This window comes from Orbicella franksi, chromosome 4 (genome assembly GCF_964199315.1).
Source record: "Orbicella franksi chromosome 4, jaOrbFran1.1, whole genome shotgun sequence".
NCBI lineage: Eukaryota > Metazoa > Cnidaria > Anthozoa > Scleractinia > Merulinidae > Orbicella > Orbicella franksi.
In genome coordinates, this window is record NC_138148.1 from 21,780,284 (window position 1) to 21,798,677 (window position 18,394).

At 41.3% G+C, this 18,394-nt stretch overlaps 2 protein-coding genes and 1 pseudogene across 7 annotated transcripts in view; 2 read left to right on the top strand and 1 right to left on the bottom strand.

The window, feature by feature from the left end:
- The window catches only part of LOC145484910 (uncharacterized), a 437,829-nt pseudogene that overhangs the window by 121,357 nt on the left and 298,078 nt on the right, over positions 1 to 18,394 (top strand). The gene's annotated exons all lie outside the window — the stretch shown is intronic.
- Positions 1 to 18,394, bottom strand: part of LOC145484906 (tRNA (32-2'-O)-methyltransferase regulator THADA-like) — a 656,511-nt gene that overhangs the window by 4,605 nt on the left and 633,512 nt on the right. For all 5 annotated transcript variants that reach the window (XM_081463530.1, XM_081463528.1, XM_081463527.1 and 2 more), the window contains one exon: positions 8,425 to 8,550. In XM_081463530.1, coding sequence (XP_081319656.1) covers positions 8,425 to 8,550 — 126 coding nt within the window. The remainder of the gene's footprint in view (positions 1 to 8,424; positions 8,551 to 18,394) is intronic.
- LOC145484497 (uncharacterized) lies at positions 5,163 to 7,832 on the top strand. The gene is made up of 2 exons (XM_081463110.1): positions 5,163 to 5,903; positions 6,054 to 7,832. Exons 1-2 carry the CDS (start codon positions 5,163 to 5,165, stop codon positions 6,468 to 6,470), a joined length of 1,158 nt encoding a protein of 385 aa, XP_081319236.1. The 3' UTR covers positions 6,471 to 7,832.

The following is an 18,394-nucleotide window of genomic DNA, read 5'->3' on the forward strand; positions in this document are numbered from 1 at the left end:
GCTTATATCTTCAATAGGAGTTTTAAAGTCTCCCTAGTTATCTGATTTGGAACCATACTGGTAGAAATTGGATGAATTTCAAACAATAAGAATAGAGTCGTTGTTGAACATAAAGTTGCCTATTGTAAACAAACAAGCTTAATTTTCTGTCGTTTTTCGCCGTATACCGATAACCTCACATCTAAAGTTAATGAAACTGTATTTGTACGTAAATACTGCCAGGCGAGTAAGTAGGGACAGCCGCTTCATAGACTGCTATAATTTCTTCTGTTTACCGTTGGAAGAAGCAAAACCATCGATTTGCTATCTTTGGCAGCTTTTGACGTTCGTATGTTGTCATGCATACTGCGTTTACAAATTATGGAGACTCCCTCGTTTTGTTTGTTTAATTTATTGGGTTTAGTGAAATGCTTGGCTGAATTTCTTTTAAGGTTATTGGTAAAAGACTGGTAAAGCTACGGCCGAAAAAAGGACTGCAAATCCGTCGGCAAAAATCATATTCAAATTCAGTTACGCTTTAGCGCAATTAATTATTATAAACTTGATCACCGCAAGTCTGAGATTTTGACATTTTCTGGCTTCTCTGAAATGCATTTCTTGGCTTTACTGCATCAGTCAATTCCAACAGTGCCCATTCCCCCCCCCCCCCAGGCTAACCCCCAGGCATTAACATTTTTTTTAAAAAATGGGCAAATTCCCCGGGGTGGGGACACTTAAGCTGTCTAAATGCCCCGGGGTGGGGACAAAGAAAGAGGACAAATGCCCCACCCCCGGGATCGTTGCCTTCCCACACCTCCGCAGTTTTTTAATTAATCAGTGAATAAAACGGTCAACTGCTCAGTATTTTAATGCAACGGTAAGACTTCAAGGACGACAGCACGTGTTAGTTGATTCTGATTATATTTATTTCTTTATAATTATTTGTTTTTAACAGTTTGCTAGAGGATAGCTGGGATTGCGGCGGACGTGCCCCCAGCCGCGAGCGATGATAGGCGTCTGTATTCGCAGGCTACTTTTTCTGTGAAGAATCAAGACATTTTGAATGATGATGCATTGCATTTTAAACTCCCAAGATCTGTCTTGAAGATCGCATCATTTGAATTCGCAAACCTTAAGTATTTTAACTCCACTTTCATGAATTTAAATGCTAGGCTAGTTTTGAATGCGAAATTCGAAATAGTCCTGTTCAAGTCAGTGATTGTTTTGTGACAAACAAAATATAGTTCACCTTGTCGCTTATATTTATATGCAAGTAATGAAGAAATATCTAAAATTGAGAAAACATACCTTTAAAAACATCTACAAGTTCCTCTAGTCCCTGACGGACAAGCCATTGTTCGACAAACGCCTCGTCTTTCCCGATGGACTCATCCATGGCACTTTCCAAAACACGTGTGTCGAATGCCCGGGGGCTCGCCCTGGGGTACGCAAATGCCCAGCCCCCGGGCCGCGATAAAATTGCCAATGCCCCAGCCCCAGGACTAACAACATGAGTAAATGCCCTGCGTTTGCCCCGGGGGGGGGGGGGGGATGGGCACTGCTGGAATTGACTGATGCATAAGTGGAATGATAATCAGTCTTAAACAAATTTTCTGTACCATTTCTGTCATCCTTCGTTTGATCCAGGTGTAGTGATATGTAGATTGTGTTTAGGTAGTTTTCCTCAGTTTTGTTGTTGTTGTTGTTGAAATGTCGTGTAGATGATAAGTATTGCGCTAGACTCACTGATGCAGCAAGTATGGAATATAATTTACCAAAATACTAAATCCACACACTCTTCTGAAACCTGGTAAATTGCTACTAGCACCTCCATGTCCCCCTTTTGCACATGAACATGAACTATTTTTTCTACATCAATCAGTGACCCTGCATGCAACGAAAGCTCTACATTGAGTTTGATTCCATTAGTGCCACTACATTTGGTCGGGGATACATGAACCTTTTTTTAGATTTTTTTGGGGGTTTACGTGTTCAGCTTTGGTGCATGTAGGATATATGTTTTATCAATTTAGCTGTTATGTTACTGACGTGTTAATTAAACATGTCTTGGCTTGGCTGACCAAATGCACATATGCATCAAAACCTCCAAGTGTGTTCAGTCGTCTACATGTAATGAAGGCAAAATATGTGTAGATAGTATAACTTACTTATAGCTTACTTATTAATTTTTGACATAATTTAATAACAAAATTTTATAATTAATGGGTTCACCCAGTAGTTAACAGTCCCTGTAGCCCACAATCTTAGAGGAGAAAAAAAAATTATTGACGTTGAATTATAAAATTATTATTGGAAACCTAAATATAAGTATTCATCAGCAAAGTGTTATTTTTACCATTTATGCCAGAGTGATTTTGTCATTGTGAATGTTGCAATTTTGTGGTGGGGAATGTATCTCATTATATTCCTGTATGCTGTTCTTAATACTGTACAGCTGTCATACCTTTAACTGTATCTTTTTACAGTCACTTTTGGGAAGTGTCCTAAGGCTGTGTAGAATTCCAGTAATTTTAAAAAGGCAGTATTAATAGCATATTAATAGCATATTAATAACATATCATATTATCATATTTTGTTACTGCACACTTACATAACATGTCAGACACATCACAAACTGGATAGGGACAATGCTCTTATCTCAGATACGCCACTATTTTCATACTGCGCGCTGGACTGTTTTGGCCTGTGGTACGGTAGGAAAGGCAGGAAAGAAGTGAAAAGATACGGAACCTTATTCACTTGCATGGCTAGTCGGGTGATACACATTGAAGTAGCACACGCCATGGAAACAGATTCATTCTTGCAAGCACTAGGGCGCATTATCGCTCAAAGAGGACCAATACAAGAACTTCGTAGTGATCAGTGGACCAACTTTGTTGGAGCTGAAAACGAGTTAAACAGGGCCCTCCAAGAAATGGATGATGAGAAGATAAAGGTAGAATTGCTTAAGCACAACAACGATTGCATCAGAAACCCTGCTACACTTTGGAGGTGCTTGGGAGTGACAGATCTGATCAGTACGGAACATCATGGGAGTGCTTATGAAGCAACATGGTTACAGCTTAGAGGACGAATCGTTGCGAACTCTGTTATGTAAAGCTGAAGTGGTTGTAAACAGTCGCCCTCTTACTACTGAGACCTTAAGTGACCCACTGTCTCTGTTGCCACTAATGCCAAGTATACTTCTTACCGGCAAGACCAAGCTTATTCTTCCTCCTCCAGGGAAGTTTCAAAGAGAAGATGTTTATTGCAAGCGAGTACAGCATATTGCAAACGAGCTGTGGAGGAGGTGGAGCAAAGAATATTTACAGAGCCTACAAGCGAGACAAAAGTGGACACGCCAGAGAAGAAACTACACTGAAGGTGATATCGTTCTTTTGAAGGACAACAACACTTGCAGAAACAAGTGGCCCATGGCTAGGGTTATTGCTGCACGTCGAGATGACCAAGGCCAAGTCAGATTGGTAACAGTTCAATCTGCAACCAGGTCAGTGTTGAGTCGACCGGTTAACAAACTTGTGCTGCTACTAGAGTCACCCAAGGATAGACCGGGAATCCCCGACGAGGAGCCAGAGGATAATTTCTGAATCAGGAACATGATATGCGAAGTACCTTGTTAAGCTAAGTACAGTGAACAATTAGAGAAAGTACGTTTTAGTTAAAATGATGAACATTTTAGGGGAGCCATGTAAATGCCAGTTTCATTTGTTGGTTATCCTGTGTAATCGGACTAGTCTGTCCAAGCATTTAGGACATGTGATTTGATCGGGGTTCATTCCGGTTTAGGTCAAACCTCGGCACTACACGTTTTCATTGATTGCAATGTTATTTCCCTTGTGTATGGTCAAAGGAACACTAACCGGACTGTCATTTTGTTAAGGAACTTATGGAGTATCAAAGGGATCGAACATTGCGAACACTCGTGAATCAAGGTTAAGGTAACAAAAATTTTCGTACTGTAAACAGAACAGGTCGAGCATTTCCCTCGTTGATCTAGACGAAAAAACGATGGATTTTACAGCTGTTACAAACCCTGAAGCCTAACTTAATCTGCACATGCGTTTTGAGCAAGTTGCTGTTGTTCTTAAGAGAATAGCACCACAAGGATAGCAAGAGATTTGCCAAAAAAAAAAATAGTTTTGTCATGTTTTCAAGAAACCAATGTAAGTAGGACACATTTGCGTAGTGCACTCAGGTACCTACCCCACCTAGCCCTCGCTTCCTGCAAGGCTAATTGATTAATTGAAATTAATTAATTTAAAAAACATTATTAAAGTTTACACCTTAGGGCTGGTAAGGGGTCTCAGCGGAGCATGCTGGTGCCATCAGGTACGCTTCAAAAATGCTGAGAAATGCCCACCGTTTCTAAAGGCTCTGCCAGCAAATCAGATGCCACACGTCCTCGCCGTAACCCTGGAAATGTAGCACTTAGTGCTACAGCTGAGTGGCAATGGTGACAGGTGAGACTCCGGTGCCTTACTAACCGGAACCTATGGCTAAGGGAAAAAAACCCTAACAGAAAATACACTGGCCCTCCAAGTCTGGGGGTTTAGCATGGGGTTAACAACCCCACCTAGTAAAAACTATATTGTTACAGAAACACAGAAGCACCAAACACACATCCGCTGTCCTGTAGGAAGAGGTTCATCTGAACGTATGACGCCGAGCAGGGAAAGCCAGCAGCAATGGGAACCTGCCCGACCGATCCTTCTTTCTCCAAGACAGCACACGCTAATTACAACCTGGAATGTAAGAACAATGTACGAACAAGGAAAGACGTCCATGATAGCGATGGAAATGAGGAGGTATAACCTCAGCGTACTGGGGATTGCAGAAACAAGATGGACTCAAACGGGTCAATTCCGTCTTGCCACGGGAGAGCTCATATTGTACTCTGGCCATACTTATGATGGGCACCACATACTGAAGGAGTGGGATTTATGCTATCCAAGCAGGCAGAGAAAGCCCTGGTAAGCTGGGAACCAATAAGTTCCAGACTAATTACAGCCACATTTAGAACTAAGCAGACCAGGATTCTTGCTAGATTTATAATGGGGTATGCACCTACCAATGATGCAGCTGACGAGACAAAAGACCATTTTTATGATCGGCTTAGAAAGGTGATGAGCAACAACTGACCACAAAGGGAACTGACCATCTTAATGGGAGATATGAACGTGAAGATTGGATGTTGTAATGTTGGCTATGAAGAAGTTATGGGTACGCATGGACTAGGTGAAATGAACAACAACGGGGAGAGATTTGCAGACTTATGTGCAGAGCATGAACTGGTCACAGGAGGGTCCGTGTTTCCACACAAACGAGTGCATAAAGCTACTTGGGTCTTGCCTAACTATAGAACAGAAAATCAGATAGACCACCTCTGCATATCTAGGAAGTTTAGAAGAACATTACTAGATGTAAGAGCAATGAGGGGAGCAGATGCCAGCTCAGATCACCATCTCCTAGCGGGTAAATTGCAGCTTAAATTAAAAAGATCAGTTAGAGGCACAGTAAGCAGGGTGAAGTATGACACCAACCTTCTGAAAGACCCACTCATTTCGCAGCAATTTTCCATTACAATCAGGAATAAATATCAGATCCTCCAAGACATGCAAGAACCCAAAGACCCAATAGATGAAAGCTGGGAGAAGTTGAAGAAGGCGTGGAAGGAAACAAGCAAAGAAACACTTGGTCGAAGGAAACAACAAAATAAAGCATGGATATCTCATCATACTATCTCTAAGATCACCCTAAAAAGAAAGAAAAAGGAGAACCTAAATAAAGCGCGTACAAGATCGCAAAAAGTGAGAGCCCATGCTAAGTATGCAGAAGCAAATAAGGATGTCAAACGAAGCGTGAGAAACGACAAGAGGAAGTATATCGAAGACCTAGCAAAAGAGGCAGAGACGGCGGCCAGTCAACACAATATGAAAACACTTTATGATACAACAAAGCAAATGTCAAGTAGGTTCAAGGCATCTAACCACCAGATCAAAGATCTAAATGGACGCCTGTTAACAACAGAGGATCAGAACAAGTGATGGGTCAAGCACTTTCAACAGCTTCTTAATAGACCCCCTCCAGCAAACCCTCCAACATTACCACCTTCGGATCAAGAACTAGACATAAACTGCGAACCTCCAACTGAAACAGAAATTAAAAAGACAATTAAATCACTAAAGAACAACAAGGCAGCAGGCCCAGACGACATCCCGGCAGAGTTACTGAAAGCTGATATTGACACCTCAGTGCACATGCTGCACGGCCTCATAGGAAAGATCTGGGATCAGGAATCTATACCATCAGAGTGGAAGGAGGGTCTTTTGGTGAAGTTACCTAAGAAAGGTGACCTAAGCTTGAGTAAGAACTATAGAGGAATCATGCTTTTGTCAACAGCAGGAAAAGTCCTAAATCGCATTATCCTGGAACGCATGAGGGAAGCGGTGGATGAGAATCAACACCGATAAGACAAAGATCATGAGGGTGAATAGCAAGTCAAATGAGCACATCAGTATAGCAAACCGTGACATAGATGTAACATCCTTCACATATTTAGGTAGTGTCATAAACATCACTGGAGGAACAGACGAGGATGTACTGGCAAGAATGGGGAAAGCACGTAGCGCATTTAATATCCTAGGGAACATCTGGAGATAGAGGGAAATAACAACAGCCACTAAAATTAGAATATTCAATTCAAATGTTAAGCCCGTACTACTCTATGGTTCAGAAACATGGAGAATGACAGAGAAGACCGTGTCAAAACTACAGACCTTCATAAACAGATGCCTGTGCAGAATCCTCCAGATTTACTGGCCAGATACTATCAGCAATGCTACCTTGTGGGAGACTACAGGTCAACTACCCATCAAAGAACAAATTAAGAAAAGAAAGTGGACATGGATCGGACATATACTTAGGAGATCAAACACCTGCATAGCCCGACAAGCACTGGGCTGGAACCCCCAGGGAAGTAGATGGAGAGGAAGACCACGAAACACCTGGAAAAGGGACACAGAAAGGATCATCCAGTTAAAAGGCTAAACCTGGAATCAGATTGAACAGATGGCCAGAGACAGAGGAGGGTGAGGCGCTTTATCTGTGGCCTCTGCTCCGAGACGGAGTAATAAAAGGCATCATCATCATCATCATCACACCTTAGGGCGTTATAGAATTAGTGCCTTAGTGAAAAGCAACCTCCTAAACCACCCCAATAGTGCACTCTTCACTAAAAAGGTGGCCCTAATGACAAGGTGACCGTATTAACAAGGTGACCATAAGGTGGGGTTCCACTGTATTTACTCATTTTTTTTAAATATCTTGTTTCTGTATACGTGTTTCAGAGAAGGGACATGTTTTCTGAGGAGAGCATGAGAAAATGACTGTGTCATAGCTTTGGGATGGGCACTATAAAGAACAAGAACAAGAGGTAGGTTGCAAACAAACTTGACAAGAACAGCAGAGAACTTAAACAAAACATGGCAGGTTGGAAATGCAGGAATACAGTACAGGCAGCAATATGTCTATTCATTTTTACAAAAAGAAATGAACGGTCCAGACAACAGTTTTCAAAGGAAGCTTAACACAATGGATACAAATAGATTCTTGTACCTTAAGTTGAAATTTAGCACTGGCATCATCTAAAATACTAAGGCAATTAGGAGAGGGTGGCCTTATGTCCCAGCCAGGATGAAGAGGATAAATAAGTGAACTAGTGAAGTAAGTAATAACATGTAGGAGAATACAAAATACAACAGTTTTGGAATCTTGATCATCCCAGAGAAATGCACTATAAGCTAATACAGTAACATTTAAAGGGTCAAATCCTTTTCTAAGGTATATGCTAGAATACAGACATATGCAACATAATTTGGGAACTTTGTTGGGAACAGAACTGGACGGATTACCCATTTGTGACTGGTTGTTACATTTGTGCCTTCAACCCTTGAATTGCGTTCTAGGTAAATACCACATTAAATATGCCTCTCAAACAAAAGGGTGGGAAAAAATTGTTTTTTAAAATGTTCATACGTTTCTTACTATCTTCATTAGACTCCCAACTACATGCAGATATTACTGATCTTGCCAAGCGTTTCAACAAGTGTTCTGATGACGACTCAGCTCACAGATGCCTGAAGTACACAAGATCCACTTCAGGTTGTGAAATTGAATCATTATGATACATGTACATGTACATGTACATCTGAAAATGAAGCTCCAACTTGGTGTTGGATTAATTTGTTTCCTCTCCAGTCTCTGTTAGATCAAAACTAAGATGCACATTCAATTATGCTCAGAATATACATGTGTCCATCACAGTTCAAGTAATGTACTCCCTGATGTGAACTCATTTCATGGTAAGCTAAGTTTTATTCAATCTAACGTGAATGTGGTAAAAGATGGCAGGTTCTGTTTACTCACCTAGTGCGGAATTGTGGATACCGTTCAACCAAGTTGAAAATGCTTCAACCATCTGTTCTCTAATCAAAGGTTCCTCATCCTGAAGGAGCTTTATTACCACAGACCACAAAAGAAAATGTACAGCACCTTAAAAAAGAGCAAAGTCTTAAAAATGACAGTCTGTTATTTCTCTGCATAATTTTATGGTTTGCATTAATTTGATTTAGAGCTCTGCCAGTTTCCCCCAACAGGTGCTTTCTTTGTAACAGCACAGCACAGTATGCAAAGTACAAATTATACAAAAGAACAGTGAAAACTATTAATGCAAAGTTCATTTGTTAGATGTAGTGAAATATCCCACGAATGACTTGATTTTCACTATCAACACATTCACCTTTAAGCAAACAAAATCAAAATCAAGTCATTGGTGAAGTGTTCATCCCATGTGACTATAATATTTTGCATGACTATTTTGTCCTGTCCTTGTTCTGAAGGCATAACAGGTATTAGAGAAATAATTTACAAGCGTACACCTTTGACTGAATAAATCCCAATCCTTGTTATATTTTGCTGAACTAGAAATAGTTAATTTTCTGAGTCAAAAAGATTGGTCACATGACCCTGATTTCTTTATCAGGGAACATATCTGTTTTCACATCAGTTTAGAACCCCTGATTAGTTAGGGAGTGCTTTTCAGTTACTTTCTGTGACTGTTTCATCGTGGTTCAGTAAGTTTACATTTTCAGTCCTCCTGCTCATGATTATGCAGCATTGCAGGGTCATTGCATGGAGGTCATGAGATAGATAACAACGACAATCTTGGAAAATTTCATGACAGCTTCAAATCTTCCCCAGAGCCACATGCATAAGGTGCCAGCCAACACTGTAGTAAGTCTTCAATGCTTGTTGGTCTGATTAGTGGAGATTAAGGAGGTCAAACACTGCAAGCAAGCGACAAAGCTAGACTGATCTTTAAGCCCTGTGAAAAGTGGAACACCAACTTAAGCAGAACATTCACTCACGGAATTTGACTGCCTGAATGGAATCTGTGGTTACTGGAAACACCCTTCAGCTTTTGTTGACGAGAAACCACTTACAGGCTAACCGCCTCTTACATGTGAGGGTTTCTGAAGTAATAGATTGACTTGCCCGGTCTTCTAGTTCATTCAACAAGAAGGGTACTCGAGGTATCAGTTTGAAGTCTGAGAAGACCAATAAATTGACTAGTCAAAGTATTGTCCCACATTTGTGGCCTCATAGTCACCTCAATCTTGCTTACAATGCTACAGATCAAAATTATGACAAGCTAACTCACAGAATGCACCCTCACCCACCGGCTATTTTGCCTGACACTATCACTTTGCAGTTTTCATGTATCACCCAGTACACCTGGTCTGCAGTACAAGAATTCCATGTAGTAGTTCTCTTTGTAATAGAATGTACTTGTTGGGTAGATCCCTCTGCTCATTTAGAATCTCATGTTTATCCAACACCTAAGCCCCCTTTAAATTCAGCACTGCCAGTAAATCAAGTGCAGTTCTACTTGGGATTCCCAGAGCAGCAAGTGTATGCAAGGCAAAGATCACTATGGGATGATCAGAAATGAAAGAAAATGACCACAAACATATTTGCACATATTTGCTTGACCTTTAAACTTCAAATGTGGATGCCTCTCCTGTCAAGGTGTCCTGAATTTTGCCTGATAATTTTGCTGAGGCGGTTCCCGATTTACGAGTTTTATCCTACGATTTAAGGCGTGTTACCTCCTAGTTGGGTGTAATGCTGTAGAGAATATAATGGTCTTCCTGTATTCTGACTTAAAATGAGTGATTCCACAAGATATCCATATTGCACCATGATCATCCAAGCCCCCTGAGGAATTTCTGCTTTTTCTCCAACTGATTTGAAAAGCTGTGTCCAACTTCCAAACATTTTTATTAAGGAGAAGTTCATCATTTCATTCCTTTGACAAACGTTCATTGACTGTTCTCATCCCAGGGAACGAAATACATGTACCGAATCAAACAATGTTGAAAAGGAAACATTTATTTTCAATTTGGACTGAAGTTCAATGACACATAAAAGTAGGACCCAAATTTTCATGCCAGAGGGAATGTTCTCAAAAACTGAGAAAGTATCCTTGAAGTAGGCACAGCTGAAAGTGAGAGATTTAACAGATTATGAGGGGTGGTGAATGGTCCTTCAAAAACCATGGGTCTCGCAAAATTTTTGCTGAATTTCACGGGTCTTGCAGTCTAATTTTTTTAGTGATTATGTGTGACTGGCAGTCTCACTTTTTTTCAAGCTTAAGAAAGTCGTGAAGTACCATTTTGTTTATTTTTTTTATAAAAGCTTAAATGACATCTGAACATGACATGCAGAGGTCGGTCATTTGTTATGTTTTTGCTGGCGTAGCACGTGCAGGTCTGTGAACCGTTAGAAAGTCGTCACTCAGTTGGCTTTTCAAAAACTGATGAAGGCCAAAGTTGTTTGGTCGAAGTTTTATTAACATTGTTTCTAACGTTAACAAGAGTCAGTGTCAAGCACAAATACTAATTCTGACATCTGAACATCTTATAACGCTTTGAAGTCTCGGTCTCGTAATTGAAAAAGTCAAAATGTCTCGGGCTCACAAAGAAAAACACTAGTTTCCCCCTCTCGCTAAGTCTTGCATTTACCATTCAGCACCCCTATGAGGCAATTACATGCCGAATTACAGTGTTCACCTGCACGGAAAAGATGGTGTTAAAATTGCCAAATTGGAACTAGATTTACATTAATAGAAGTTGATTATACATATTATTGTTGATTATTGCCTGGGGTGTTTGTAGGAATAGCTGAAAGACTCTGCAAGTAACAGTTTAATGCGTGCTGCTCATACTAATCCCTGTAGGGAGACAGGAGATTAATCAAAGTAGTGGATTCAGCTGTGCAGTGCTCTTCCATAGAAATAGCTAGTGAATTGCACAAAATTTTCATTTTCGTTCATTGCATATGTTGTTTGACTTGTGCATAAATCAAAGGCTCTTGTGAGCCAGCTCAAGGATGAATTGGATTAGTCTAGAAAAAGTAGTCAAACAAAAAATAGGAATTGCTGGATTGGGAGTATTGGAAGTTATTTGGAACATTAAATAATCCATGACAAGGCAAAATATAGGTCCGCAGAGCATACATGTGCCTGCCTACATTTACTCAATATACTTAGTTTATCATTGATAATATTTGAAATAACTTTTTGAAAGCACAAGAAGTACATGTACAGTGTAACTAGGTAAGTATACAAAAATTAAATTACAGGCTGTTTATACAGCCTGCTTATAAATTTTATAATGGAATATATTATTTTGATTGGCACTGGAACATTGTTATTGTACATGTCATCATAGTTCCCAGCTCTCCTCTGGGAGAACAGTATCAAATAACTTCTACAGTCTGTTGCACAGTGAAGCCACTAAATGGGAATTCACCATATTCACCAGTCCCAAATTGACACCCAGTCAGAGGAGTTGGTTATAATATGTATAATATTCGTGAGTCAGCAGTGCATTTTGGGTCAAGGTAATTTGGTTGAGGTCCTTGTTCAGTTAACATTCAAGTGTTGCATTATGAAACAGCTACATTGCAATTATGCAGAAAGTATGTAACACGGTTTTGACAGTCATAATTTTAAGGCAATCATTTTAAGAATACCAAGAATATTTTGCACAATTCTACTTTGGTGGGACACGGATATTGCCAAACTCTTGTTTATTTCATGCCATGGCAAATGTAAACAATTTTATTTCAACTAGCTGGTAAATGGAAAAGAGAGGAAGGTATTTCTTGAAATATTACAAGAATCATTTCAGATAGTTTTCAGCATCCTTCCTAGAAAGGGCTACTTGAAAACATTTAGCTGAAAATAATACTCTGCCATGAAAACCCCCTGCTAAATCTTTTACCAAAAATGTTCAATTTTGTTTCGACTTTGAACCTTAAGTGAAGGGCATGTTTTTATTTACAATATAAATTTTCTTGATATAATTAACTATGCCCAGGGGGAGAGGGAACAGACTTAACAAAGTTTCATACAAGGATGCCCTGCCCCAAGGTGCAAATCCTTTCCCATTTTGTATAGTGTTTTTTTTTCCAGAAAATGTTACCCTGTCACATACATGTAGCTTCCAGCTTTAAACCCCTTTCACATACCTACAGAAGACCCACCACTTCTCTTTTCATGGATAAAGCAATAAATGTTTGAAATCCCTGTCTTTTTATCACACCTCCCACCTGATAAAAAGTACCTTTAGCAAACTACAGTAACAAAATTAAAAAGGGTAGTGCAGATCGTAATATAGACAACAAAAGTAACCATGATTTTCTTTCTTGGAAATGGAAACCACAGTATTTTATTCCTATCTTGGCAATTGTTTGTGTCAATTTCACTAGCAAGCAGATATATTCAAAAGGATTGTTGACAGGTACAATTTATATTTTTTTCAAGTTTTGATTCAGATGTTTACATATCTTGTCTCTAGAAGCAAAATAAAACTCTACATACATTACCAGCCACCATGCTTGTTTGATATAACTTGTGTTTGACATGATTGGACAGTAAATCTCTAAAGTAGATCTACACAGTCTCCTGGATGTTAATTTGTCTATACATCACTCAAATTTTAGAGTATACTTACTTGATTGTGGAAGCTGACTTCTATACCGTCTGTGAAGTAATGTTCACTCCGGTCTAACTGCATAGAATACAGAAGAGGGTAACCTGAAAACACTGACCCCCGGTTGGTGGACCCCCACTGCGGACCGGGTCCACTGACTACCCTACAGATGGGTCCACGGACTACCCCTATGGACCCCCTCTACGGACCACCCCAAAAATAGAATAAAAGTAATAACTAAAAATTTCACTTACAGGCTGTCTAACAGATTACTCGTGTCGGTGAAATTTCTGATGTTATATTGTGCAAATGTAACAGACTTGGGTTCAGGCTCAGGCACAAGTTGTATCATTACACATTGCTATTTCCTTTGCTGTGGCTATATATGAAAGACTGGGAAGCCTCTGGGAAGCCTCAGAATTTGTGCTCCTTGCCCTCTGCCATTTTGTTCAGCTGTACAGAGCCGCAAATGTTCCCCAAATTGTACTGCAAATGTTCCCTGGACTGAAACTGATTCTATTGAAAAACATTTGGAATGGCGTAGACTCCATGAAAAGTCTATGGATGGATACATATTTTCTTATTATCCTGGGTGAAGAAAAGACAAGTACCTCAGGCACAAAAACACGTGTCTACTGCATAAATGTTTCGTTTAGGAAACATTTTGCAAAAAGAAACATGGATCTTCGAAGATGCCTGTCATCTAATTAACCACTTAGAACTTTTCCCTGTACACTTCTTACACTTGTGTCCTAGATAGCCACGGGCTCCCAGGAAAGTACCTCAGATTTCTTCATGCTAGGCAAAGAGTGAATCAAGGGTGTCTCAAAATAACTTTACAGATTGAGACAGAGATACGTGTAATGTTCATTTGCATATTGTGTATTGCTAAGGAATATGGGATGATCTTATCAGCCAGCATGGCGGTCTATGTCACTGGTGACTGAGAACGCATTAAAATCTGTAGTTTGTCTTGTGCATCTTGAGTTAACACTGAAGGAAAACCTTACAATGGCGACGAGGATGGGATCACTGTAATTGCAGACGAAAATCTTTGTGTTTGAAGCACTGAACCAACCAAGAAAACACATCACCAATTGACTGTGTTTTTGATGTCTTCGTATGAATTGGATCCTCCATTGACCTCAGCACCTTCACAGTCTTCAGGAACCCCTACTTACACTATGGCTACAGTGATTAACCTACCAACCTTTCCTGAGTTTGAGCTTCAACCGAGAGACACAGCACCTACCCGTTTTGAGAAGTATGTTAAGCGTTTGAACAACATGCTAAGCGTTTGACTTTGATGGTCTAAAAGAGAAGCCTCAACTGACGGAGACAAATGTCAAAGTGTACCTGTATATGTCCAGTAAGCCTCTAAACCTATGTGGCAAACTCAGTCAGTGTAGCTAGTGATCACCTTTCATCAGAAGAGACATTCTACATGGCAGAGGGCTCTTCAGGATCCATCCTTAGCTGGATAACATCACAAAAGTTGAATCTCATCAAAGCTGTAAGCACAGTTAAACAACCTCCTGCGAACCTGCCACCTGGTGTCCCAGGCTTCCTCAAGGACTTCCCCCATTTGCTTAATGGTATGGGTGAATACAAAGGTGAAACAGTTCGCATACATGTAGATGAATCTGTTAGACCAGTGGCAAAGCCGCACCGCCACATCCCGTTCCATGTAAGAAAGCAAGTAGAAGACAAGTTAAGAACTCTGGAAAATGAGGACATCATTGAACGCGCTGAGGGCCCGACGCCTTGGGTCTCGCCAATTGTAGTTGTGCCCAAACCATCAAAGCCGTATGAAATCAGAATCTGTGTTGACATGCGGTCCCTCAACCAAGCTACCATCAGAAAGCAGCACGTCATTCCTACCATTGACAATGTGGTGTCAGACCTCAATGGGTGCAAAGTCTTAAGTAAGATTGATCTTAATCAAGGGTACCACCAGATCCTGCTCCACTCTGATTCGAGACAATTCATGACAATCTCCATTCATGTTGGGCTGTTTCGCTACAAGCGGCTGAACTTTGGTCTCTTGTGTGCTGCGGAAGTCTTCCAAAAGAAAGTGAGTGACACCATCAATGGTATTCCTTGTGTTAAATACATCAGCAATGACATCTATGTTGGTCGCACAGACAAGGACACTCATGACCAACATCTGAAACAAATGTTCCATCAACTCCATGACAATGGACTGACAATCAACCTACCCTACCCTTTGGTCATGTGTTCTCCAAAAAGGGTATATCACCTGACCCGAAGAAGGTTGAGGCTCTACAAAATGTTGTTCCACCAAGCAATGCCTCTGAAGTATGAAGCCTTCTTAGCTCTACTGCATTCTGCTCTCGGTTCATCAATGACTTTGCATTAATCAGCAGACCTCTTTGACAGCTGACCTGTGATGGAGCAAGGTGGCAATGGATGCAAGAGGAACAGTTATCCTTTGAACACCTGAAAGCAATGTTATCGACCAAGACCACTTTGGAATAATTTGACCCAAAGAAACCTACTTCCATCTTTGTCGATGGTAGCCCTATCAGTCTAGGCACCGTCCTAACCCAAGAGGAAGAGTCGAGCAAGGAAGTGACACCACTGCACTATGCAAGTTGCCCGCTTACTCCCACTCAGGCGAGCTATCCCCAAATTGATCGTGAAGCTCTTTCAATTTACTGGGCAGTCAAGCACTTTAACCTGTTTGTGTATGGCAAAGAGTTCAAGGTCATCACTGACCATAAGCCCTTGGTGTCTTTGTTCAACAAACTGTCTTCCAAACAATCTGCCAAGATAGAATGCTGGCTCTTGGAGCTACAGCAGTATCGTTTCACTGTGGAGTACCACCCCAGTGCCTCCAACCCAGCCGACTATGCGTTGAGACACCCGGTGGGAGATCCTGAATCTCACAGCTATGATAAAGAATCTGAGGAACACATTTCATTTGTCACAAGGAATGCTGCACCAAAAGCAGTGATATTGTCTGAGATAGAGTCTGCTAAAGCAAAGGATCCTGTAACAAACCCAAGTAGGTAGCACGTGGTGCACGTTGAGATTGTTGAGCATCAACCGCATGATGCAGAACAATTGGACAGGCTTTACTTGATCAGCATTTATTAAGGTCGACTTGCCCAAATATTATACATATGCGGTGAAAACTACAGCGTAGATTACAATACATAATTAAAAGAGAGCTAAAATTTACAAGATCTACAAAGGCGAGGTAAAAGGAAAAAGGAGAAGGTGAATATAAACGGTAGAACTTACGCCTGGTACTGTGTTAACGGCTGAAAAAGAAAAGGCAACTCCAATGCTCCAATGGTACTCTGATAGTTACCTGTAAGGACTGACTACTAATAAACTCTGATGACCTCTTTCTCCTATAACGTAACTCTGACTGGCTAAAATCAAAAGTGGCGTTCCTTATCATGTGGGAAACGACGGGCGTTCAATGGTGGAATGTTGCCAAACAGGAAGCATATGGCTAACAGGTGTTCTATCCAAGAAAAAAGAATTGACTGATAATTGAAAGGAAACTCAGGTGATTAAAAGGCCGACCACAATGGCCTAAACAAAACTGGCAAAGACTGATCTCCTAATGATCTAAATAAAGGACTATTTATGACAGTTTATATAGCGTTTGTGACATTCCTTGCCAAAAGATTCTAATCTTTGCTACTCCTCTATTTTAAATCTTCGTATTAACGTCACTCCTGGTTTGGTTCGGCTCCATCTTCAGGCAGAAGTAGTATAAGCTCCTTAATAGGTCGTAGATACGCCTTCCTCTCTCCGTCTTTGATGATTTCTACCCTGACTTTCCTACCTCCGTCGTCCTTGCTTCGTATCACATCTCCTACTCTTCCCAATGGCTAGTTGTTTCGATGCTGCTGCTCGTCTTGCACGAGCACTACGTCCCCCACGCGTAAATCTCGTCTCGTCTTGGTCCACTTCTGTCAAGGCTGCAGGCTTTGCAAGTACTCTCGTCGCCATCAGCTAGAAACTGGACCTTTCTCTAGTGATGGCATGCATAGATGTCGGCACGTAGGAACTGGCCTGGTGGAGGTCCAGCTGGAGTGTTTTCATTGTGAGTAGCATTGCAGGGGACAGAGGCTGTGGATCATCAGTGTCGGATGGCAGTGCAGATATCAGTCTCACATTGACTATGGCTACCACTTCGGCCATTGGCATGACCAGTAGTTCGTGCGTAAGTTGGGTTTTGCCTAGCTCGGCAAACATAGCATCCAGTACATGTTGTATGGTGCCAATTTGTCTCTCCCATATGCCACTGAAATGCGATGCATGGGGAGGGTTGAACTCCCATTTGCATCCGTGCTCCGTAGCGAATTTTCCCACCTTCTTCTCATTGAACTCTGACGCCACTTCTTGTAGCTCCGTGTTTGCTCCAACGAAGTTAGTACCACGGTCACATCTAAGGAGTTTGCCATGACCACGGAAAGCGAAGAATCTCCTTAGCATGCAGATAAATGCGCTGGCATCCATGGCCTCCAGTACCACTATGTGGATGGCTCTGCTGTTGAGGCATGTAAACACTAGGCCCCACCTCTTAGCATTTGCAGCTCCTCCTCTTGTTTTCCGTGTTTGCACCATCCAGGGGCCAAAGACGTCGAAGCCCACGTTAGTGAAGGGGGGCAGACCTCGGTTCTATCAGGTGGGAGGTCTGCCATGTGCTGAACCAGGGGTTGTTTTCTTAGCTTTTTGCAAGGAATGCAGGCTCCAATGATCTTCGTCACAGTATTGTGACCTCCAATAAGCCAGAATCCTGCTTGTCGAATCACTCCTCCAGTAATTTGCCTCCCTGGGTGTTGAACTCTGAGGTGGTAATGTTTCGCTACTAGCTATGAGACATGGTTATTCTTCAGTAACACGATCGAGTGTTTCTCTTCATACTCCATTTCTGCTCTTCTTAGTCTGCCTCCGATGTGCAGAATTCCGTGGCCATCAAGGAACGGGAGGAGACGGTACATTTGCTATCCCTTGAGAGCTTTCTTGGCACTACTTTCAGCTTCCCTCGGTAGCTCAGGCTCAATTCTTGCAGTTGTAATAACTCACCAAATACTGCTTTCTGCGTAGTGCTAATTACAATACGCAGGGCTTGATTGTATTCTTCCAAGGTCAGTGGTCTGAGTTTTCCTTGTATTTTATCTGGTTTACTCCTCGGTTTGGCTGATGTCGCTTTGTCATCTCTCCAGCGCTTAAATTCTCTGACTACAACAATTAGATTCGTGATCGCTCGTCACAGAGATTTCAACGACCTCCTTTCTTTAGTTGTCTTCACTTTGGCACTGAACACTCATTTGCAGACTTCAGGGTCACTTGCG

Excerpts from the sequence above, each read along its gene's own strand:
- LOC145484497 (XM_081463110.1), top strand. The coding sequence starts at position 5,163 with ATGGGAGATATGAACGTGAAGATTGGATGTTGTAATGTTGGCTATGAA. Across the intron at positions 5,904-6,053 it reads TCGAAGACCTAGCAAAAGAG|CACTTTCAACAGCTTCTTAA; the intron begins GCAGAGACGGCG and ends TGATGGGTCAAG.